Source organism: Schistocerca cancellata, chromosome 3 (assembly GCF_023864275.1).
Source record: "Schistocerca cancellata isolate TAMUIC-IGC-003103 chromosome 3, iqSchCanc2.1, whole genome shotgun sequence".
Lineage (NCBI taxonomy): Eukaryota > Metazoa > Arthropoda > Insecta > Orthoptera > Acrididae > Schistocerca > Schistocerca cancellata.
In genome coordinates, this window is record NC_064628.1 from 431,530,972 (window position 1) to 431,556,762 (window position 25,791).

Genomic DNA, 25,791 nt, shown 5'->3' on the forward strand with positions numbered 1-25,791 from the left:
ATGACTCAGATATCACCAGTGTTGTAATGTTACTCTAATGGATTATGCAAAAGCAGTCAGCATTTTTGCATATCCATTTTTGTATATTATTCATACATCTTATTTCTGAAGCTTTAGTACCTATTTTATCAATCATCCTCATGTATCCTTCAGGCTTCTAAACCAGCATAAAGAATGGTCATTAGTCACAACTCTGAATGAGCTGCCATATAAAAAGGATCAAAATTTACTGGTTGTCCAAATAACTGCATGACATGCTTCCTCAGTTGTAGAGTAATTTTCCTTGGACTTGAGAGAGCATTCTCTAGGTGCATGCAATCCCTCTTTCAGTGACATTCTGGATTTGCACTAGCATCAACGTGTTATTCTGCCTGAGCAGTCTCACCAAAAAGCATTATGACTGGTGAATATGGTAGTGCTATGTTAAGAGTACAGGAAGCTGTATCTTGGATCTCAATACATGAAAATTTGGCATCTCCATTTAACAGTTCTTGTACTGGCTATGACTTGCAATTTAAATACTTTATGTGGCAGCACATTGTAAGGAAGGTTCTCACACCACGAATGGGCCAAGGAATTGGAAAATCCATCATGTAGCTTACTTTTATGGACCAGGGCAGATGGTGTGTTAACTAAGCGCTCCAAGATTTTTATTCCATGTATGATTAAGATGTTTTTTGTATTCAAGCGAAGACCTGTGTCATGGACACACTTCAGCATGGTTGTCAAGCAGCTACATGCTCTTCAAATGTCTTTGAGAAAAGAACAATGTTATCACACAGGAAACATACTTCATCCTTTTAAGATGTTGAATCATACTGTCCATGTGTGTTCAAAGGTGGCAGGAGCATACATCCATTAGCAACTTTGAACTCAAAGAAGCCACAAGATGTTATTAAAACAGTGTTTTCTCAGTCAGCTTCATCACTTTCAATCAGTCAGTAGCCAGTCTGCTTAATCCTATGGAGAAATACTTCATTCCCTTCAGACAGTCTCCAGTTCTTACCAGTGGTTACGCTCCCTTTCTGATTCTGCTCAGCCACTACAATCCATTCACCATAAGAATAAACCTGATGTAAACACTGCATTATGTATTCTTGTGCATTTGCTGGAACCTCATTGGTTTTCTGTTTCATGTGGGACTGAAGCAAAGCTGTCTTGAGTACTGTCAAGTACGATAATAAGGGTACATTTTGTGCTCTGCTTTACTCGCACATTGACTTAGCTATAATACGGGACAACAGCTTTACCGGCACATTTAACTATAACAGCACTGGCCGTTCAGCTGGTATGGCTAGCCTGCAGTGATGTGGCCAGCCGCAGTTCACACGTAAAAAGAGATGAGCAGAGGAGCAATACAGCTTCGATGTCATTTAATTCTTAAGCAGAATGAAATAATACACTGCAAATCGCCCACAATACGCTCCTTAGACGACTACATGAAAATAGCAACACATTATCATTTTTAGTTAATGTACTACTGAAATTAAAACAAGAATGATGAGAATTCCTGGCTTAACCACAGGGTAATTTTTCTGCATAAGCTGTGGGTAACATAAGAAAGTATTGAAGGATTTACCGTCAGTTGTCTGGTTTTTTTACATTACGTTACATTTATCGTTTTCCATGGATCCCTTGGAGAGGAGTCTCTGGGATGTGGATAGAGTCAAGCCCCCCCCCCCCCCCCCCCCCCCTTCTGATAGCATACATGGCTATTGTAAAATTCTAATGCACACAGAACTATGAGCTATAATCCTTGTGAAGATATTCATCGATGGAGTAGGAGGAGTTGGCCAACAGGAAGTTCTTTAATTCACTCTGAAACTGATCTTTATCACTTTACAAGACCTCTGATATGCTCTGGTAAGTTATTGAATATATGAGTACCCATGTATTTGACTCCTTTTTGTACTGATGTCCTTATACAGATTGTTAATAGGAACAACAAGGGACCTAAAACAGAGCCCTGGGACATCCCTTGTCTGATGGTTTCATATTTTGTCCTTATACAGATTGTTTTTGGTTCTGGTATTATAACCATGTTTTGCACTATTTTGTGTAAAAAGAGACACAAAAGGACATCAATGAGTATACATACTGAGAAGTAGTAGTTAGAATACCAAGTTTCTTAAAGAGGTCTCTGCCTGACGATCTAGGAGTGACACCAGATATAATTCTAATGACTTGTTTCTGAATTTTGAAAATTCTCTCTTTGTGAGAGGAGTTTCCCCAAACGATGATTCCATAACGCATTGGTGAATGGAAGTAGGTCGAATAAACTAACTTCTTCATTTTTAAATCACCTATTTCTGCTATCATACGTGCTGCAAATGTAGCTGAACTAAGGCATTTTATTAAGTCTAGAGCACAAGTTTTCAATTTAGGTTGTCGTCAATTTGTAGCCCTAAAACTTTGACACTGTCTACAGCTTTGATTTCATTGTTTGAATACATTATACTTATAGGGTCAGGTATTCTTTGTGAGGTACTAAACTGTATGTACTGGGTCTTGTCAAAATTCAGTGACAATCCATTTTCTGTGAACCACTGTAATGGATCTGGGAGATGTGTTATTTTCTACCGGATTTGTTGATACCAAATTGTAAATGTTTTCTTATATTTTTGTCAGAATATTTTTTATTGTAATTTGCCTTATTATATGCTAATTTACTTATATTTTTGAGAGCGAAAGCATATTGATTACTATTAGTAAATGTGTCTAAGAATAGCAAAGACACTGATTACAAGTGGAAGCTTGTGTGTTGTGTAAAATGTCTTTGACGCTGGAGTCGTCTTTGACTGTACTCAGTTGGCAGTGAACTCTTGGTGTGTGTTGACGGTAGAACAATGTGCAGGTCGCCGTCATAAATAATTTTGAATTATGTTACTATTTTTTTATATTAACTTTAAGAAGAAACTACATTCGAAGAAATGGTACTTGAAGCACCAAAAATGAGGCGAACACATTGAACCAGGTCATTTCTGCGGCCGACAAAACTGCAATTGTGGAATCATACTTCCACTAGACAACTGAAGCCAAGACCAATATCGCCTTGTAAACATCTAACGGAAAAGGTACTGTCATGAAATATGCCAAATTTAAGTAAATAAAAATAGTGAGCATATTTCAACTTTGTGTCTCAGCCAGGATACCATATTTCAATTGGGGACTGTAGCCGGGATATTGCGTTCACGAGATCTTCAATAGTGCTACGAGGAAGAAAAGTTTTGTGTGTTAATACCAGTTTTTTCAGAATGTGTGTTACAGTATTTGTGTTCATCGGGAAGTAAAAGTTTTGGAGAAGAAATGTTTCGGCAAGAAATATAATTTTCGACAGAAGAAGTAATTTCAAGAATTTTGGTCAACAATCACATGGATGGAAAATGTGGATTTGCAACAGTAGAAGAGTCTTCCAGATAAGTCACAAAACCCTCATATTTTGTTAAAACAAAATTTAATAGACTTCGAAAATCAGGACAGGTCAAATGAAATAGAAAGAACCGATCAATTTGATTTAAAAAGTTTTCTTGTAAATTTCACGAAAGAAATTAAACAATCAGTTGACGACAATAAGACTTACTGGGATGAAAAAATTGATAACATTTTGTTGCAAGTCCAAGCAGTCAATACCCAAGTGGGTGATCTTACGAACAGAGTTGGCAGTGTTGAGGAAAAAATTGAATCTGTGGAAGCAAAAGTAAATGAAATTGATGCTAAATTGAGCGATGAAATTAATACTGTAAAAAATGAGTTACTGGCAGAGAGAGAAAGAAATTTAATTGATTTTAATGAGATAAAAGGGGAAATTAAAAATTTGGATGAGAACACAAAAGTTTTAGTAAAAAATGTACAAGAAACTGACAATCGTTTGGTTACTCTAGAAAAAAAAGTAGAGTGCAACGATTTAGAAAACAAAAAATCTGTCAAAGAACTTAGCGAAAAAATTGAAAGTTTTGACATTGAATTTCAAAGCAAAAATCACAATGTCAACACATGCAATCTTGTATCTAATATTCCAGTGAAGCACTTTTCGGTAGATGGACCCTTAGATCCCGTTGATTTTATACAGTATTGTAAGGATTGTTTTTTACCTCACTCACCAGATGATATGAAAATTAAATTTGTGAAAAAATTCTTGGAAGGGGAAGCTTTGACTTGGGCAAACCAGATTGTAACTTTGGGGATGTCCTTTTCAGAATTTGAATCAAAATTTCTGGAAAATTTTTGGGATGATCTTAAACAAACTAGAATCAAAAGTGAATTTTTGAATGGGAGAAACTATAGAGAATCAGATGGGAGCATGAAACAATTTTGCAAAAGTGAACTTCAAAAACTTATTCATTTAACAAAACCTTTGGATGACTTGATCAAAATTGATACCTTAAAGAGAAGATTGCCATCAGCAATGCAGTTGAGTTTAGTTCATTGTCCTGATAGTTATGTTGAGCAGTTTCTCAATTATATTGAAAAGTTGGATAGGGTAACAACAAGAACACACAGTGGGTTTACTCAGAAAGGTAACGGTCAAAATTGAGGAAATGACAACTTTCAAAAAAGGGAACAAAACAATTATCATGGTGTCAGTCAAAATTCAGGGGGATATAACAATTTTCAAAAGAAGGACCATAATTTTTATCCAAAACAAGAACAACATTTTTGCAGAAATAATCAACAAAATAGAGAACACTTTAGGGATCAAAATCACAGAAATTTTGATAGAGATCAGTACAATAGAAACTACCAACAGTCAGGTAATGTTTGGCCTAGGAATGGGAACAGAAATGTTGATCAGAGACATTGGCAGAACCACAATCAGCAGTTCAAACAGGAACCAGTTGTAATTCAGGAAATAAAAAACGAGTAGACACCCCCTTGAAGGTTTGCAAGGTTGAGGCAGAAGGTGAGCATGATGAAAGGACCAATGGATGTGACTATCATAAACCCAAACATAACAGTTCCAAACCTAATCTATCACATGAGGTCATTAGTTGTTACTTATTGAAGAAATTTCAAGAGGAAAATAATGATGATATTGATAAAGATAAAATTTTCAGTACACAAGAACATACAGTAGATAAAAGTAATTGTGATTCATTTAATTTGACAGAGTTTTACACTTGGGCAGAAAAGAACAACACTTTGTCAGATGATGTAATTTGTAGTAGTTCAGAGACGTGTGTGAATGAAAGAGAGAATGCATGCTGTGAGAATGAAAATATTGGTGAAAGGGATCTGGTAACTTTAGAAAGGGGAAATTATATTTTGGGGAATAATTTGAATGTGTATGACCTGAATATGTATAATGATAATGATGTTGATGATAAAGTTGATTATGATAGTAATGGTATTGATGATGATGTTGAGGAAAGGTGTTTCATTAGTTTAAATAGGGAGTTGGGTATACACATGGTTGAAAATGGATTAAATAGTGAGAATATTATAGAAATTCCCAGGGATGTTACCAGGATGAATAAGGCTCACAAGCTGGGTGTATGTGAAAGTGTGAATTTTGATGTTGTTGGTAAAGAATCTGACTACACAAATAAAAATGACACATGTATAACTTCTAGTCTAAGTGAAACTTTTACAGATACTAATGACACACACATATTTCTTATGAATCTATGGTTGAACAGTGAAACTATTTCTTTTGACAAGAACTTTAGAAAGATGCTTATTAATGTATGTGAAACTGTATGTCCTGAGTGGTGGAAAAAGATGAGATATTTTATTTTTGAAAAGCTGAAAGATAAGTACTTCAATAGTATACAATGTGATTTGGATGAAAATTCTTGGCTGTTTGAGATAATAGAGAGTACTAATGACAATTTTGTATCTTGTGCAAATTTTATAACTGTGACAAATAATACATGTAATGATATACCATATGATTCTGGTAAGTATAGGTTTGGAGAAATTGAAAGTGATTTATTACATGAGGATACAGGTTCTGAGAAAAGTGATCAACTTTGCAGTCCTTATATAAAAGTTCAAATTGGGTCATGGATTGGTAAATGTTTAATTGATACAGGAAGTGAGATCTTGGGAATATCTGAAAGGTTAAGCAAGAAATTGAAAGCGGGGAAAAATTATGTTGAAATGCCAGTTGTTGGGGCAAAGATAAAAGGTGCTACTGGGAAGAGCAGTAAATTGGTAAAAAGCCAGGCTTTAGTGACATTTTTAATTGAAGGCAAGTTGTTCACGCATGGATGTTTTGTAATTCAGGAATTTAATGAGGATTTTCTTTTGGGTATGAATTGGATAGTGAAAGTAAATACAGCATTTGATTGGGTTGGAAGAAAACTTTTGATGGAAACTAGTGAAAGGGAATACATTCAGACAAATTTTGTGAACACACTTGGTGATCAGAGTAATGGAAATTTTGACAGTATCAATTTATTAAAAGAAAATAGATTGGAGAACATTGAAACTCATAGATTTGATACTGATGAAGTTGAATTTAGGAATTTAGTAAATTTGAAAATTTCAGAAACACAAAATTTATCTGGGGAGCAAAAACAACAGTTAGAAAATCTGCTGTGGTAATACAGCGATGTTTTCAGTGACATACCTGGTAGGGTAAAGGGTTATCAGTGTGAGCTTCAGGTAAAACCTCATGAACCATTTTTCATAAAACCATACAGTATTGCAATATCAAAAAGACCTGCTGTTGAGAAAGAGCTGAAAAAGATGGAAGGATGTAATATAATAGAAAGGAGTATCAGTGCATATAATAATCCTCTAGTAGTAGTTTCGAAAAAAGATGGTGGAGTAAGATTGGTTTTGGACTCTAGACACTTAAACAAAATTTTGTTCAGACAGACAGACCATCCCGAAAATATTGATGAGTTACTCTATAAATTTACAGATATAAAATATATGTCAAGTTTGGATCTAACTTCGGGTTTTCATCAGGTACCACTTTCGGTTAATTCTAGGAAATATAGTGCTTTCTTTTACAATGGTAAGAGTTACCAATATTGTGTTGTGCCATTTGGGTTAAATTCTTCTGTTTCCGAATTTATAAGAGCTTTGGATCATGTACTGGGGCAAGAACTTGCATCTAAACTGATAATTTATGTAGATGACATTTTGGTTACAGGGCAAAATTGGGAGGAACATTTTTAGATTTTGAAGTCAGTTTGTGAAAAACTTAGAAAAGGGGGGATGACATTGAAATTAGAGAAATGTAAATTTGCAGTTTCTGAATTAAAATTTTTGGGTCATGTTGTCACAGACAAGGGAATTTTGGGAGATCCAGAAAAAATTAAAGCAATTTCAGAAATTTCTATTCCTAAGACTAAAAAACAATTAAAGTCGTTCTTTGGGTTATGCGGTTATTACCGAAAACATATAAGTGATCAGAGTCTGAAGGCACCATATTTAAGTCAGTTACTTAAGAAAAACACTGTTTGGGTTTGGGATAAAAGTTGTCAGGAAGAGTTCGATAAAATTAAGCAAGAGTTGAGGAAGCAACACTTATTACACAGACCTGATTTTAATTTACCATTTTGTTTGAACACTGATAGCAGTAATTATGGGCTTGGAGCAGAGTTATTTCAAGAAAGAGTAGAGAATGGAGTTAAGATACATTGTACCATAGCATTTGCAAACAGAATGTTGCTCAAGCATGAGAAAAATTATACAGTCACAGAGAAGGAACTTTTGGCAATTCATTGGGCTTTTACAAAATTTAGAATTTACCTTATTGGACATAAAACCATAGTATTTTCGCATCACAAAGCTTTGAGTTACTTACAAGAGTGCAAATTATACCACAGTAGATTGACCAGATGGGCAATATTTCTGCAACAGTTTGACTTTGAAATCAAACACATAAAAGGTTCTGAGAATGTAGTAGCTGATTCACTTTCAAGATTACCAATTGGGGGAGAAAAGGAGATTTTTGAACAAGAGGAGGAAAAGTAATTTAAAATTAGATACTTGAAAGGGGTGGAAAATGAGAAAACAATTAGAACTATGTGTAACAAAATTAGAAAAAATCAAAATTTAGATCAAAGTTGGAAATTAATCAAAGAATGTTTAGGCAAGAAGGGGTATGAGAAACTTGATAAATTTTACAAATTACATAATGGGATTTTATTTCAGAGAACAGATGTAGATTCTGATAATTGGACACTGTGTTGGCCAGAGGCAGATGCTGATACGCTGATCATTTACATACATGAAAGTTTTGGTAACTGTGGGATACAGAAGTGCATTCAAAAGATACAAGAAAATGTTTATTTTTAGAATATTGGAAAGAAGGTAAGAAAAGAATTGGCAACCTGTGACAAATGTCAGAGAGTTAAAGTGAGTAATCAAAGATGTGGTGGAGAGATGCAAAACATTATTCCAGAAAAACCTTTAGATCTTATCGCAGTGGACTTGTATGGAATGTTACCAAAGAGTAAAGGTGGTCACTGTTACATATTTGTTATGGTAGATGTATTTTCAAAATTAGTTAAACTACATCCAGTGAAAAAAGCTACTAGCCATGAAATTATAACAAAAATTGAAAGAGATTATTTCGCACAGGTGGGTAAACCAAAAGCTATATTATCAGATAATGGTTCACTGTTCACCTCTAAAATTTGGAAAAAGTTTATTGAAAGATCAAAATTGAAGCATATACTTATATCTGTTTATTCTCTGTCCACCAATCCTGCAGAAAGATATATGAGGGGAATTGGGAGACTTTGTAGAACCTATTGTAGCCATAAACATCCAACCTGGTTTGAGCACATTCGAAATTTTGAAGATATTATGAATAGCCTACAACATAGTTCCACAGGATTTTCACCGTATGAGATTATGTTTAATATTAGACCTCCAAATCTTATATCAGAACTTACTGAATTTCCTAAATGTACACCTTTAGCTATGCAAGAGAGAGAAGATATTGTCAGGGAAACTACGAGGAAACAAGGGGAAAAGAGGAATAAAAGACATAACAATAGGGTAAAATTAACCACTTTCAAAATTGGGGATCTTGTTCTGGTCAAATCTCATGAAAAATCAAAAATGTTAACTCATCATCATCATCATCATCATCATCATCATCATCATCATCATCATTTAAGACTGATTATGCCTTTCAGCATTCAGTCTGGAGCATAGCCCCCCTTATAGAGTTCCTCCATGATCCCCTATTCAGTGCTAACATTGGTGCCTCTTCTGATGTTAAACCTATTACTTCAAAATCATTCTTAACCAAATCCAGGTACCTTCTCCTCGGTCTGCCCTGACTCCTCCTACCCTCTACTGCTGAATCCATGAGTCTCTTGCGTAACCTTGCTTCTCCCATGCGTGTAACATGACCCCACCATCTAAGCCTGTTCGCCCTGACTGCTACATCTATAGAGTTCATTCCCAGTTTTTCTTTCATTTCCTCATTGTGGACACCCTCCTGCCATTGTTCCCATCTTCTAGTACCTGCAATCATCCAAGCTACTTTCATATCCGTAACCTCAACCTTGTTGATAAGGTAACCTGAATCCCCCCAACTTCCGCTCCCATACAACAAAGTTGGTCGAAAGACTGAACGGTGCACAGATAACTCAGTCTTGGTACTGACTTCCTTCTTGCAGAAGAGAGTAGATCGTAGCTGAGCGCTCACTGCATTAGCTTTGCTACACCTTGCTTCCAGTTCTTTCACTATGTTGCCATCCTGTGAGAATATGCATCCTAAGTACTTGAAACCGTCCACCTGTTCTAACTCTGTTCCTCCTATTTGGCACTCAATCCGTTTATATTTCTTTCCCACTGTCATTACTTTCGTTTTGGAGATGCTAATCTTCATACCATAGTCCTTACATTTCTGATCTACCGTATTTACTCGAATCTAAGCCACACTCGAATCTAAGCCGCACCTGAAAAATGAGACTGAAAATCAAGGAAAAAAAATTTTCCAGAATCTCAGCCGCATCTGAAATCTGAGACTCGAAATTCAAGGGGAGAGAAAAGTTTTAGGCCGCATCTCCAAATCGAAACAAAGTTGGTCCATTATAATAGAAGACACAATTTAGGTCGAGTGAATGACGATACATCTACAGTAGTTTGGTTCGAGTCGTAACCTTAGCAGTTAAGCTTTACCAGGTAGCCATTGCTATGCGTCAGGCGCTCCGCCCGTATTTATACAGGTACCCTTCCTTTTTCACGTGCTTGGTCTGGTTTGAATCGATTGCTTATTTTTCTTTGATCTGAAAAGCGCTGTTTTCTTTGTTATAGGTGTTTACGTCACTCTAAGCTGAAAATGCATTACTGTACTGTGTCATACATTGTTTGTCGCATTATGATAGTGCGTGTTTATGGCCTGTCGCCGCTCGCGGCATGGCTTGCTTTAGTGCGCACTACCGCCGCTTACAATTTAAAAAAAAGAGAGAGTAATCGTCTCATTAGCAAAACAATGGTAAGAGACTGCTATTTGTTGTTACCTACACTGCTGCCTACTTTGATAATGATCAACAAGAACCAAATTATATACTGCGTATGATAGAAGATGTTCTGAACGAGATTTTAGCTAAATTTTTTCCCCGTTTGAAAATCTTTGCAGATGCCTCTTTAGTACATTACATTCTGCACAGAAATTAGAGTCATCTTAGATTTAAAGATCTAGTCAATTGCTGTGCTTCATTTCTGACTGTATCACTATTAGGCATAAGAATAATAGGAATATAAACATGACATGATATGTATATTCTTCCGCGTTTGCTGTTGTCTCACTCTAGTTTCGTAGTTTATTAGGCAGACAGGATTTAAATGAGATGGCAGTAAACACGAAACAATACATGGCAAAATGTTTATATTCGTATTATTCTTAAGGTGAAGAGAATACTGCATGTGATTCACAATTCATAGAAGTTCCTATTAGCAACCATCACTTCTCACAGGTAGGAAAAAATTCAGAACGTAGAGTTGGCCATAGTGACAAACATTCCAAACAGTCTTGCCAGTCGGATTTTCGTAGTACATTGAAATCATGGAGGTCCATGATTGAAATGCTGCTACATTCGAAGATGAACAATACGGAATTTGTATTTACTTCGTTGGATAATGCATGAAAATGCAGTGGTCGAAACTCGGGGCGGAGAAAAAAAAGCTCGTCTTCCACCTTTTTTTTTTTAAAATTTATTTACTGACGCAGAGGATTTGGTGCCAGGATTTATCTTTGTGCCTACAAAGCATGCCTGTGTAGCGCTACATATATTCGACAGCAGAAGTTAGTTGTGGCAGCACCCAGCAACATTTTTCAGAACTTCCGCTTGCTTTGCACTCGATTCTAAGCTGCAGGCGGTTTTTTGGAATACAAAAACCGGAAAAAAAGTGCGGCTTAGATTCGAGTAAATACGGTAGCTCTGAAATATTACTTTGCAAACTTTCAATCGAATCTGCCATCACAACTAAGTCATCCGCATATGCAAGACTGCTTATTTTGTGTTCACATATCTTAATCTCATCCAGCCAGTCTATTGTTTTCAACATATGATCCATAAATAATATGAACAACAGTGGAGACAGGTTGCAGCCTTGTCTTACCCCTGAAACTACTCTGAACCATGAACTCAATTTACCGTCAACTCTAACTGCTGCCTGACTATCCATGTAAAGACCTTTAATTGCTTGCTAAAGTTTGCCTCCTACTCCATAATCTTGTAGAACAGACAATAACTTCCTCCTAGGAACCCGGTCATATGCCTTTTCTAGATCTATAAAGCATAGATACAATTCTCTGTTCCACTCATAACACTTCTCCATTATTTGCCGTAAGCTAAAGATCTGGTCCCGACAACCTCTAAGAGGCCTAAACCCACACTGATTTTCATCCAATTGGTCCTCAACTAATACTCGCACTTTCCTTTCAACAATACCTGCGAAGATTTTACCCACAACGCTGATTAAAGAGATACCTCTGTAGTTGTTACAATCTTTTCTGTTTCCATGTTTAAAGATTGGTGTGATTACTGCTTTTGTCCAGTCTGATGGAACCTGTCCCCATCTCCCAGGCCATTTCAATTATCCTGTGTAGCCATTTAAGACCTGACATTCCACTGTATTTGATGAGTTCCGACTTAATTTCATCCACCCCAGCCGCTTTATTGCACTGCAATCTATTGACCATTTTTTCCACTTCCTCAAGTGTGATCCTATTTCCATCATCATTCCTATCCCATTCTACCTCGAAATCTGAAACATTACTGATCGCATTTTCACCTACATTGAGCAACTCTTCAAAATATTCCCTCCATCTGCCCAAGGCATCCACAGGATTCACCAGCAGTTTTCCTGACCTGACCAAAATACTTGTCATTTCCTTCTTACCTCCCTTTCGAAGACTGCTAATTATACTCCAGAATGGTTTTCCAGCAGCTTGACCCATAGTCTCCAACCTGTTTCCAAAGTCTTCCCACGATTTCTTCTTCGATGCTGCAATTATCTGTTTGGCTTTGTTTCTTTCTTCAACATAACTTTCTCTGTCTACCTGGGTTCTGGTATGTAGCCATTTTTGATACGCCTTCTTTTTCCTTTTACAGGCTGCCTTGACTGTATCATTCCAACAAGCTGTTTGCTTAATCCTACTTTTACACACTACTGTTCCAAGACATTCTTTAGCCACTTCTAGTACTGTGTCCCTGTACCTTGTCCATTCCTTTTCCAATGACTGTAACTGACTACATTCAACTAACTGGTACCTTTCTGAGATTGCTGTTATGTACTTGTGCCTGATTTCCTTATCCTGAAGTTTCTCCACTCTTATCCTCCTACATATGGACCTGACCTCCTGCACTTTCGGCCTCACAATCCCAATTTCACTGCAGATTAAATAATGATCAGTGTCATCAAAGAATCCCCTCAATACACGTGTGTCCCTCACAGCCTTCCTGAATTCCTGATCTGTTATTATATAGTCAATGACAGATCTGGTTCCCCTGCCTTCCCAAGTATACCGGTGAATGTTCTTATGTTTAAAAAAGGAGTTTGTGATTACTAAGCCCATACTGGCACAGAAATCCAAGAGTTGTTTCCCGTTCCTGTTGGCCTCCATATCCTCTCCAAATTTACCCATAACCTTTTCATACCCTTCTGTTCGATTTCCAATCCTGGCATTAAAATCACCCATGAGCAGAACACTGTCCTTGTCCTTTACTCTAACAACTACATCACTGAGTGCTTCATAAAAACTATCCATCTTATCTTGATCTGTCCCTTCACAATGGGAATATACTGACACAATCCTAATTTTCTTGCTAGACACTGTCAAATCTATACACATCAGTCATTCGTTTACATACCTTATTGCAACTACGCTGGGTTCCATTTCTTTCCTGATGTAAAGCCCTACACCCCATTGTGCTATTCCTGCTTTGACTCCTGACAGGTAGACCTTGTATTCTCCCACTTCCTCTTCTTTCTCACCCCTTACCCGAATGTCACTAACAGCTAAAACGTCCAGCCTCATCTTACTTGCAGCCTCTGCCAGCTCTACCTTCTTCCCAGAGTAGCCCCCATTGATATTAATAGCTCCCCATCTCATTACCATTTGTTTGCCAAGTCGTATCTTAGGAGTCCCTGGTTTGTCAGTTAGAGGTGGGACTCCGTCACCTCCAAAGGTCAGAGGCATTTTGCTCTGATTATTGCCAGCATCATATTTAAAGTACCAGGGAAGCAGGTTGCTAGCCTTACTTGCCCCGAGTCCCATTGGGTTTTACCCCTAACGGCTGAGGGACTAACCGGTGGATTTGGTAGTCTTTGCCGTATGAGCACAAAGGTGACCACGACTCAGAATATGTCCGAGATGCCCAGCCTTATTCCAAAGTAACTGGTATCCCGACTGTCGGGACCACTTACTTGGCCACTCATACGTTGCCCGTGGTTCATGAACTAGGACATGACTCCATGACTAACTTCAGAAATTAAAAAATTCTTTGATATCTATATTGGGCCTTTTGAAGTCATAGAAAATCCACACCCTAATGCTTATCGTTTGGTGTACCCTAAATCAAAGAAATTATTTGGTCTCAGGAATGTTGTCTCTTTGAAACTGTATAAACAGAAATCATAATTTCAAAAATTTAAATAACCTATTATCATCTAAAACAAAAGTCCTCCACTGGAATATGCTTGTTAGAACAAAACTACCTGTACAACCAAGTATGTATATTTGCATGTATAAATTAATAATTTGAAGTCACATGTTAATTGAAACTGATGAAAAAACACTGTTGTAACAAAGAATGAGAGAAAGATTTATTTTTACTTTTTTACAAAAAAAAAGAAAAAAAAAAGAGTCTCCCTAGTGAGGATTTCTGAATTTTTCTGATTTTTGGAAGCTAAGTCTTCCCTGTGGGTGAAGGCATGCATGTGAGGATATGCATGCAAAGGTATAAGTTTCAAAACCAATTTTAGATAAAGCCTCATGATATATGAGCAATTTATTGTTGTTTATACTGATGTTGTGGGGAGCGAAAGTACTCTTCACATGAATGTGACTTGTAGTAATATTGTAGTAGAGAGGCAAGTGTACATAAATAATTGAAAAAAAAAAATTAGATAATACTGATGTATCTTTAGCTGTACCAAAAGAAAAAAATCATAAGGAAAAAAATACAAAACAAAAAAACATGAGTAAAAAAATTTAAAAAGAAAATCATAAGCAAAAAAAAAATACAAAAAACATAAGTAAAAAAATAAATTCAAAAAGAAAATCAGAAGTAAAAATATATATATAAAAGGCAAATATATAGAAAAAAAAACACTACACTATATATGTCCAGTATCATTTTTATTGTACAATATGTAAGCAAAATGAAATTAACATTAATATAAAAAAAAATTAATCTTATTCTAGGAAATGAGTTTTACCTTTCTATTATTTTTAATGTGTATGCTGTATGTTAGAATATTTCTCATGTATATTTTATACCATGTATATTTGTCATGTCAAATAATTTCTTTACTTGAATTTTTTGTGTATGAGATTGATGGGGAAGTATCATTGCAACAACAGCCAGTAACAAGTCCACAGATTCAAAGAGTCCAAATTTGGAAGACGTTATCAGACTGCATCATTAATGTACTACTTGTGCAATAAAGTTCCATTACTGAGTGTGGTCGGGATTTTGTTGTATATGTTCATAACAACAAAAGCGCTGGGGAGTAGTTGTAATGGATCTGGGAGATGTGTTATTTTCTACCGGATTTGTCGATACTAAATTGTAAATGTTTTCTTATATTTTTGTCAGAATATTTTTTTATTGTAATTTGCCTTATTATGTGCTAATTTACTTATATTTTTGAGAGTGAAAGTATATTGATTACTATTAGTAAATGTGTCTAAGAATAGCAAAGAGACTGATTACAAGTGGAAGCTTGTGTGTTGTGTAAAATGTCTTTGACGCTGGAGTCGTCTTTGACTGTACTCAGTCGGCAGTGAACTCTTGGTGTGTGTTGACGGTAGAACAATGTGCAGGTCGCCGTCATAAATAATTTTGAATTATGTTACTATTTTTTTATATTAACTTTAAGAAGAAATTACATTCGAAGAAATGGTATTTGAAGCACCAAAAATGAGGCGAACACATTGAACCAGGTCATTTCTGCAGCCAACAAAACTGCAATTGTGGAATCATACTTCCACTAGACAACTGAAGCCAAGACCAATATCGCCTTGTAAACATCTAACGGAAAAGGTACTGTCACGAAATATGCCAAATTTAAGTAAATAAAAATAGTGAGCATATTTCAACTTTGTGTCTCAGCCGGGATACCATATTTCACCACCCACTGATACTTACAAATATTTAATTAGCTGATTGCTCAGTGAGATCACAGGTACTGTTTTTCATACCAGTACTTGTATCATCTGCAAATAAGACAAAATTTGCATTTTGTGACACTGCCTATGGAAGGTCATTAACATATAATAGGGACAACAAGAACCTAAAATAGAGCCCTGGGGCATCCCTTGTCTGATGGTTTCATATTTTGAATGACTATTGTTATGTGATAAGCCTGATGCAGGCACACACTGTTTTCTATTAAAAAGGTAGGATGAGAACCATGAGACTGCTACTCCTGTTATCCCATAATATTTTAACTTTTGTGTAAGGATGTCATGCTGAACACAATCAAAAGCTTTAGCGAGATCACAGAATATTCCAAGTGGTACTATATTTTGATTTATTGATTCTAATATACCATCTGTAAAAGTGAATATAGCTTGATCAGTTGACAATCCTTCCCGAAGTCGAAACTGATTGCGAATGAGAATATGTTTCTGTACTAAGTGTTCATAAAGTCTATTGTACATAACCCTTTCAAACACTTTTGAAAATACTGCCAATAATGAAATGTGACAGAAGTTTTCCACTGATGATTGTCTCCTTTTTTGTGTAATGGTTTGACAATAGCATATTTAAGCCTATCTGGAAAAGTACCACTGTGGAGGGATTCATTACATAAGTAACTCAGTATGTCACAAAGTTCTGAGGAGCAACATTTAATTATGGTAGTGCTGATTTCATTGTAACCACTGGTACATTTGTTTTTAAGAGAGCTAATAATATTAGAAATCTCTTTCGGTTAGGTATGATATAGTTGAATTTTGTCACACTTCTGCGGAAATGAATTTTTATATATTTTAAGGTGTCTTCTGAGGAACTATGCAAATCTAAGTTGTCTGCTACTGAAAGGAAAACGTTGAAAGTGGCTGCAATTTTGAAGGTATCTCTAGTCAACTCACTATTTACATTTAACATAATTTCCTCATTTGCCTGATTAGTTTTTTCTCTTTCACTTTTTACTATGTTCCATATAGTTTTTATCTTGTTATTAGAGGCATTTATTTTTTCTCGAAAATAAACACGTTTTGAAGTTCTGATTACTTTGTTCAGAATTTTACAATATAATTTGTAATGTGATTCAGCTCTGTAGTCATTGTTTTCCCTTGACATTAAGTAAGTCTTCTTTTTGTTTTGCAGGACACTTTTATTCCAGTTGTAATCCAAGGTTTTGAAACATTTAATCTATTTGCTTTGATTACTTTCTTAGGGCAGCAGTTTTCAATGTGACCTATGACCGTATTAGAGAAACAATTATATTTTTCATTTATCCCGAGTGAATTGTATACATCTTTCCAGTCTGTATTCCTCAAACAGATTTTTATACCTTCAATTCCTGTTTCATATATTATTCATAGTTTCCCACTTCCTGTTATTAGTTGAATCAGACCCCACTATATTAAATGTAAGCAACTGGGCATCATGATCTGAAAGGCCATTAAATATTGGGTTTATACTATGATTTTCTAGTGTGGTAGTATCTTTGAAAATGTTATCAATAGTAGTGCTGCTGGTACCCATACCCTGTTTGGGAACTGTACAAAGGGAATGAGATTATAAGAAGTGGTAAGAGACTATAGTATGGATCTTGAGTAGCTATCCTCCAGAAAATTTACCGTATTTACTCGAATCTAAGCCGCACTTTTTTTCCGGATTTTGTACCCTTAGAATCGAGTGCAAAGCAAGTGGAAATTCTGAAAAATGTTGGTGGGTGCCGCCACAACTAACTTATGCCGTTGAATATATGTAGTGCTACATAGGCATGCTTTGTAGGCACAAAGATAAATACTTGCACCAAATCCTCTGCGTCAGTAAATAAATTAAAAAAAAAAAGGTGGAAGACGAGCTTTTTTTCTCCGCCCCGAGTTTCGACCACTGCATTTTCATACATTATCCAACGAAGTAAATACAAATTCCGTATTGTTCATCTTCGAATGTAGCAGCATTTCAATTAACTACGAAAATCCGACTGGCAAGACTGTTTGGGATGTTTGTCAATATGGCCAACTCGACGTTCTGAATTTTTTCCTACCTGTGAGAAGAGATGGATGCTAATAGGGACTTCTATGAATTGTGAATCACATGCACTATTCTCTTAACCATAAGAATAATATGAGTTTAAACATTTTGCCATGTATTGTTATGTGTTTGGTGCTATCTCATTTAAATCCTGTCTGCCTAATAAACTACGAAACTAGAGTGAGACACAGCAAACGCGGAAGAATATACATATCATGTCATGTTTATATTCGTATTATTCTTATGCCTAATAGTGATACAGTCAGAAATGAAGCACAGTAATTGACTAGATTTTTAAATCTAAGATGACTCTAATTTCTGTGCAGAATGTAATGTACTAAAAAGGCACCTGCAAAGATTTTCAAACGGAGAAAATTTTTCACTAAACTCTCGTTCAGAACATCATCTATCATACGCAGTGTATTATTTGGTTCTTGTTGATCATTATCAAAGAAAGCAGCAGTGTAAGTAACAACAAATAGCAGTCTCTTGCCATTGTTTCGCTAATGAGATGATTCCTCTCTCTTTTTTTATTTTAAATTGTAAGTGGCAGTAGTGCGTACAAAAGCAAGCCATGCCGCGAGCCGCGACAGGCCATAAACACGCACTATCAGAATGCGACAAACAATGCATGACACAGTACAGTAATTCATTTTCAGCTTAGAGTGATGTAAACACCTATAACAAAGAAAACGGCGCTTATCAGATCAAAGAAAAGTAAGCAATCAATTCAAACCAGACGAAGCAAGTGAAAAAGGAAGGTTACCCGTACAAATACGGACAGAGCGCCTGACGCGTAGCAATGGCTACCTGGTAAAGCTTAACTGCTAAGGTTACGACTCGAACAAAACAACTGTAGCTGTATCGTCATTCATTCGACTTAAATTGTGTCTCATATTACAATGGACCAACTTTGTTTCGATTTGGAGATGCGGCCTAAAACTTTTCTCTCCCCTTGAATGTCGAGTATCAAATTTCAGGTGCGTCTTAGATTTGGGAAAATTTTTTTTCCTTGATTTTGAGTCTCATTTTTCAGATGCGGCTTAGATTCGAGTGTGACTTAGATTTGGGTAAATACGGTAAATTAAAATCTCCACTTAGTACGAGTGCATTATTTTTAGAAGTTAAGAAATTTAATACTGCATCAAGCTGTTTAGTGAATAGCTGCAAATTACCAGTTGGAGCCATGTATATTGTGACTATGATTATTTTTCTTTTGTGTGTCTCTACTTGTGTGGCACATGCTTCAAAATGCTAATCACTACAATATTTAAGAATGTCAATGTTTTTATAATTGTGACCCTTTCTAATGTAAGTGGCAAATCTTCCTTTCTCCATCTCTCTTCTACAATATTCTGAAGCTAAGGTATACCCTTCCATAGTAAGCATTTCAATTTCACTAGCTAAATGATGGTAATCTCTTAGCTCCTTCCTTATCCAAAACAAAGAAATACATTTCAGTTCTGGAAGTGTCACTTGCTATGTTGTTAACGAGCCTATCAACAACAGAATCCACGAAGCCAACCGGGTGCAGCATTTTCTCTTCTTCTTTTATGACGAGCTGTTCTATATCCTGCCAGTGAGCGGCAGTGACGTGTGAAAAAAACTCTGTGTGTTAGTTCCAGTATGTCTGGCAGCTTAACAGTCTTGTTACTTCCTGGGCCAGTTCCGGATCAGTTCTGTTGCATTCATATTGTAATGGTGCAGTAGCAACTGTAAAACTGCAGCGTTTGTACGATGTATTCGATGCTGTGAAAATGATTGTTTTTCATGTTTCTAAGATACGTATCTACCTCTGTGGTCGATAGGCATAGTCCAAATAAAGAGGATTTGGTTTTTTTCATTTTTGCTTTAAAAAATTAAACTGTTATGTTTTCTTAATTTCAACAACTTTTATGAACAGTCTTTCATAAAACATCGATAATTAAGAATTTGTACTGGAAAGGGAAACAGGAATTTCACGTCCAATATGTAATTAGAAACAAGAAGTCGTGCATTATTCTTAAAAAGGATTAGTTTTATAATTACAAGATGTAGAGTATTTGAAATTGGATAAGGAAAAAAAAAATGATACTGTGGAGGTTTGAACGACAGCATGAACAACTGCATTTGGTTCATATTTAATTACGCTACCGACTGCGCTACAGTTTCAACATGAGTCTGTTTATCAACTGCAATATATACACCACTGAGAAAACTTCAAAGCCGATTAACTTCGTTAATTGATGAAAAACATTAAGAATGGCCTATTTCTCAGCACTTTTTAACTGTGTTCCACATGCATGTTTCACTACGGAAAAGAAAGCAGCCTCAGTCATTTTCATACTGCACATTATCAGCGCGACAACCAGAGCACAACGCTGCAGAGGCTGTGACTGTACACAATTTTTGAAATAAAAACCATGTACCTAAAGCGTGATTCAGAAAAACATTGATAGCTGTTAGTACATTTGAATATCTTTAAGTTTCATTTAATGTAACTTAGTAATAAGGTATCTAATATATAAGTAGGATCTACTTCCAAGAGCGTAACACCATCAGTATATGTGTGCTGCGGCTTCTGACATATCATCCCGTTTGTGTTTGTTTACTTCAGGTTTATTCTTATGCTGAACAGATTATAGTAATTGATGCAGAAATGCCATTTTCCACCTTTCTTCTTCACAAAGATCACAGGATAGAAAAATAATTTTTTAATAGTTTGATGATTTCACCTCACAGCATCTCTTTCACTTCCTCCTGAATTATTCATCATTCAGCTGCAAACACCCTATATATGAGCACTGACATATGAGAGATGATACCCAGCACTGATTTAGTGTACCACACGGGGTCATCTCATTTGCCTTGTCTCATTTCCGGACTTGAATTTAACTGAAAATTGTTTTAGAACAGTTGACATTCAACAACATCATTCTTTAAGTGAGCCCACACAATTGGCGGCTGGACAGTAGATTCCTCCAGTGAGCATTTCATAATCACAGAATAACATGATTCTGCATCAATGGCACTAACCTGACCATTCATGGACTAGTTTGACTGTCCCTGTGTAAATAAAATTAGGGGCAGGTTGGGCTGTTAGTGGAAATTGGTGATGCAGAACTAATCATGTCCACTTGAAATGGTTATCACGGTTGCTGTTATGTAGGTTCCTGTTGTGTTGTTGAGCACCATTTTGCTCTTGGATCAAGCATCAAAGTTAAATGGTGACACTGGGGTGAGTGGTACACCGGGTCTCTGCTTCTGTAGTAGAAGTTATATGCTCGGAAGACTATTGCTATCACTTCTTAGCTTAATACTTGTGCTTCCTTAATGCCACCCATATTGAACACAATAGTGGCTAAGTAACTTCATTATACCTGCACTAACATGTAAACCAACATTAAATGTTCTAAGCGGACCCTGAAGTGCATGCTACAGTCAGACAAGGCAGAATGATGCTATTCATTGGAACAATCATTTGGTACACTGCCCCTTGTCACAATGCATCCTCCACCATCTGCCTTCTTATGTGTATGCCACTATAACATTACACATTGAAAGCACATTCATTAAGTACAAAAATATGGACTGAGCTGACATGCTTGCCTCAGGAGTGTATGCTGAAATTAAGACACACACAAGGTGTTCTACCAGATTCCAATATTTCATAAATAATGAAGTCCAGAAACTTCCAGAAATCACAAACATGAAATGATACATGACTGCAGGAGTGCAGGAATCAAAGTAGTGACCTGAGCATGACCAGCCAGCAAATATAATCACTACACCATGGTGGATGACAAACGACATATGGTAATACTGTCTTAACAAACATTTTTTATGACCACACTACAATGAATGTGTAGTTCAGAAACTTAAATTTTCGTTCATTTTTTCCTATCAAAAATAAAATATTCAACTCAAATAACCTCTTCAGTTTAACTGAATCTACACCTGTGACTGAAAATTTCGTAGCCCTGAAGTTCATCACAAATCTTCAGATATAAATGATTTCTTCATGACTTCATAGCTGCCCTAATGATCTTAGTTCCAAGTTTAAACTGAAGAATTGTGTGCAAGTACATCCGGTAAATACCATAAAGAAGACAACGACACACCAAGAGTACATACAATAATGAACCAAAAGGTTCTGACCAGCTGCTTAATAGGGTGTTGGTTCACCCTTGGAATGCAATACAGCAGTGATTCAGCGGTACAAAAATCTGACAAGTCTTTGACAAGTTTCCCCCACAGGTATGTGCCACTAGATGTCTATGCACAGGTCACCCAACTCCCATAAATTATGGACTGGTGATTTCTGGTCATGGAGCTGGTGCCCAACAGTCTACCAGACTGCCATAGCCACTGGAGAAGACCTCAAGCATGAAGTGATACAGGTGGTCCACAATAATGTTTGTGAAGTCCACAGCTCTCCTGGTATCTTTCTTTATTACCACAGGTTCCCTGGGAGCCCTGGTGAATCTCCCCCATAGCATAATACCTCCACCACCTCTGGTTGGCACCTGTGACTCAGTGCAGTTTTCAAGTAGCAGTTCATCTGGATGATGGTATATCTGGACACAACCATCAAGGTCGTGTAAGAAATCTACACCTATATCGACACTCTGGAATCCACCGTATGGCGTGCTGCCGAGGGTACCCCATACCACTACTAGTCATTTCCTTTCCTGTTCCACTCGTAAATAGAGCAAGGAAAAAACTACTATCTATATGCCTCCATATGTGCCCTAATTTCTCTTATCTTCATGGTCCTCACTTGCAATTTATGTCAGCGGCAGTAGCGTGGTTCTGCAGTCAGCTTTTTCTGTTTCTTAATAATGTGCCTCGAAAAGAATGTTGCCTTCCCTCCAGGGCTTCTGATGTGAGTTCCTGAAGCCTGTCCGTAACAGTTGTATGTTGTTTGAACCTGCCAGTAACAAATCCAATAGCCTGCCTCTATTGTTTCAATGTCTTCCTTTAATCCAATCTTGTACGAATCCCGAACATTAGTGCAGTACTCAAGAATAGGTTACACTAGCATCCTATATGCAGTCTCCTTTACAGACGAACCAAATATTTCTAGAATTATCCCAATAAGCCAAAGTGTGATTCCTCTGCCCAGGTGACACATTTCCACTGATCCATGGTCCAGTCTCTATGGCCCCATACCCATTATGTTGATGACATCATTGGGTCAACATGGGAGCACATACTGGTCATCTGCAGCAGAGGCAACTGTTCAATCATGTGTGCTGAATGGTATGTTCCAAAACATATGTGCCTGCACTAATATTGGATCATCTGAATCCCAGATCTGCTACAGATTGCCACCTATCCTGTTTTACACAGTAGGTAAGTGTCTGACTTCCATGTTCGGTGATGAGGTGGGATCATCCAATACCCTGCCACCTACTTTTGGTTTCACTGTCCTTCAACCTTTCCATGGACACTCCTCACAGCAGAACAACTGCTGACCAGGTCTGGAGTTTCCTTGATACTTGTTCACAAGTACCAGGCATAAAATTAAGCCCTTTATCAATGTGACTTACGCCACTGCATTTCCCCATTTGCAGGCCATATCGTCACTAGTATGGATCTCTACTTCACTTTTCTTATCGATTCATGTGGCCACAATGCCACCAGGTGGCATTAGATCTCGCTAAGGGCAGTGGTAGTAATGTTTTGGCTGTACAGTGTATACTGTACCTAAAAAAGCTATTCAAAGTATTATGTAAAAAACAGGTACAGACAGTCAAGTTGTAGCAGTTCCACACAAATACAAAAGATGCTTGGGTTACCTTTATTTTGGATCTGAACAGCTTTCTTTTGGGCTTCTTCTGATATGCCAGACCTTTCTGTAGGTCAATGATGAGATCACGTGTCAGAAGGCGCCATTCAGATTGATGACCAATACCATGGTACGTGTGCTGATCCTAGAAAACACACACAGTTTTTTAATATGGAAGACCTGAAAGAAAGGTCTGTGTCTTTGATTTCAATTATGGTAAAATGCAGAGATCAATTATTCTAAATGAGATTTACTATTCTGACAGCTTAAAAGGGATGCAACAGCAGTTATTTGGAATCCTTCCATTCCACATTACACGTTATTATTTTTCTTACTGGAGGATAGCGCAGCAAAAGTTGTTGTGTTGAACTCTTGAGCTAGAAGAAAGGGCTACCATGGTATGAACAATTTAAAAGTACAATAACAGAAACATTGGTAGGATACAGAGAAGTAGAACGTTACATTTGCTCAGTGTTGTGTTTAGTCCCCCTGTGTCAGTACTGCAATGTGTTAAATAAATACTAACAATATAATCTGTTTTGGGTATCAGTTAATACAACTTCTATTTTTATTGTGACAGCTACAGCTTCCAATTGCAGTGTTCGTTTACCTGAGGCACGAAACTAAAATAACTGTAAACACTTAAGATAAAATAAAAATTATGCAATAGACTGAGTTTTTGCACTCAGATTACTGCTTTACATAAGTAAGGCTCACAGGGGGATCCTCCATATTGTAAATCATGGATTTTGATGTGCTTCAAATATGTTGTAGAGGCACTTACCCTGAGTATCTGACTATCTGGTTTTTTAGCAAAGGGTCTTGGTTTTTAAGAAAACCGATTTTGAATTTCATTGTGTGATTTGTATACCTATAACATAAGATGTATTCTGAGGAAGTCAGAGTAGCGCAGTGGGAAAGGTTAACGGCTACTGCTCTGGAGGTATCGTGTTCAAATCCTGCTTGTGCAATTTTTTTCCCCCCAAAATAGACATAGTTTTCAATTTTATTTCAAAGAATATCAGCAAACAGTGTAAGGTGTGCGAAATTATAAGATTATAAAGATATATTAAGTTGTTAATTTTTTCTGTCATACAATATTATAAAATCTTATTTTTCATCGTCCACATTGCTCGATGTGCCAGATCAATATTGTGGATGATACTTATCAAAGAAACAACCGAAGTACAAATTTTCGCAGCATCACGCGCATTTTATGAAAGCAACCGTCTTGCAGGCGTATGGTTTCATCATGAGCGATACTGGGAAACAATTCTTTTGCATTCAAAAGGATTTCTCTTTCAATTGCTAATTTCGATATGAACCATGCGTATCTAATCATGCTTTCAAAATTAGGTGCCCTGAGTTGATGTAGGATTAGTGAATGTAATTTTATAGAATCTTCCCTAGAAGCGATCTCCCTATTGTCTTCCATCAAGTCGGGACCAATCTGAACAATTGTCGTGAAAATTTTCACCTATTGGTAAAAATAAACATCGCAGGGCTGCTAATAAGGAGTGCACTTTGGTGGGACCACTTTTAGGGTGCAGGTACTCGCCTTCCTTTCATCAGTGAATATCGTATAAGTTGAATCAGTTTGCCCTCCCCACAAATCGATAATGCACAAAAAAATTTTCTGTCCCACGTACGGAAGAATTACAGAATGCAAAAATTCTTCATATACCAGTTTCGTGAACTTCCCGCATTTCACACAGGACAAGACCACATTTCTGTATTTCCCAGTTAATTTGTCTACTCGTTTTTGAACGTTAGGATGAAATTGGTCTGCATACGTAAAAAAACATAAGGGAGCAGGATTCGAACGCGGTACCTCCTGCGCGGTAGTTGTGCACCTTAACCAATGCGCTACACTGACTTGCTCAGGTTACACGTAATGTTACAGGGATACAAATCATGCAAAGAACTTCAAAATCATTTATCTCAAAGCCGGCCGGAGTGGCCAAGTGGTTCTAGGCGCTACAGTCTGGAACCGCGCGACCGCTGCGGTCGCACATTCGAATCCTGCCTCGGGCATGGATGTGTGTGATGTCCTTTGGTTAGTTAGGTTTAAGTAGTTCTAAGTTCTAGGGGACTGATGACCTCAGAAGTTAAGTCCCATAGTGCTCAGAGCCATTTGAACCATTTATCTCAAAACCCAAGGCC

General features: G+C 36.9%; 1 protein-coding gene across 1 annotated transcript in view; it reads right to left on the bottom strand.

Moving 5' to 3' along the window:
* LOC126175173 (D-glucuronyl C5-epimerase B) overlaps window positions 1–25,791 on the bottom strand; it is a 131,816-nt gene that overhangs the window by 44,697 nt on the left and 61,328 nt on the right. Inside the window, exon 7 of the mRNA XM_049921763.1 lies at window positions 23,639–23,773. Coding sequence (XP_049777720.1) covers window positions 23,639–23,773 — 135 coding nt within the window. The remainder of the gene's footprint in view (window positions 1–23,638; window positions 23,774–25,791) is intronic.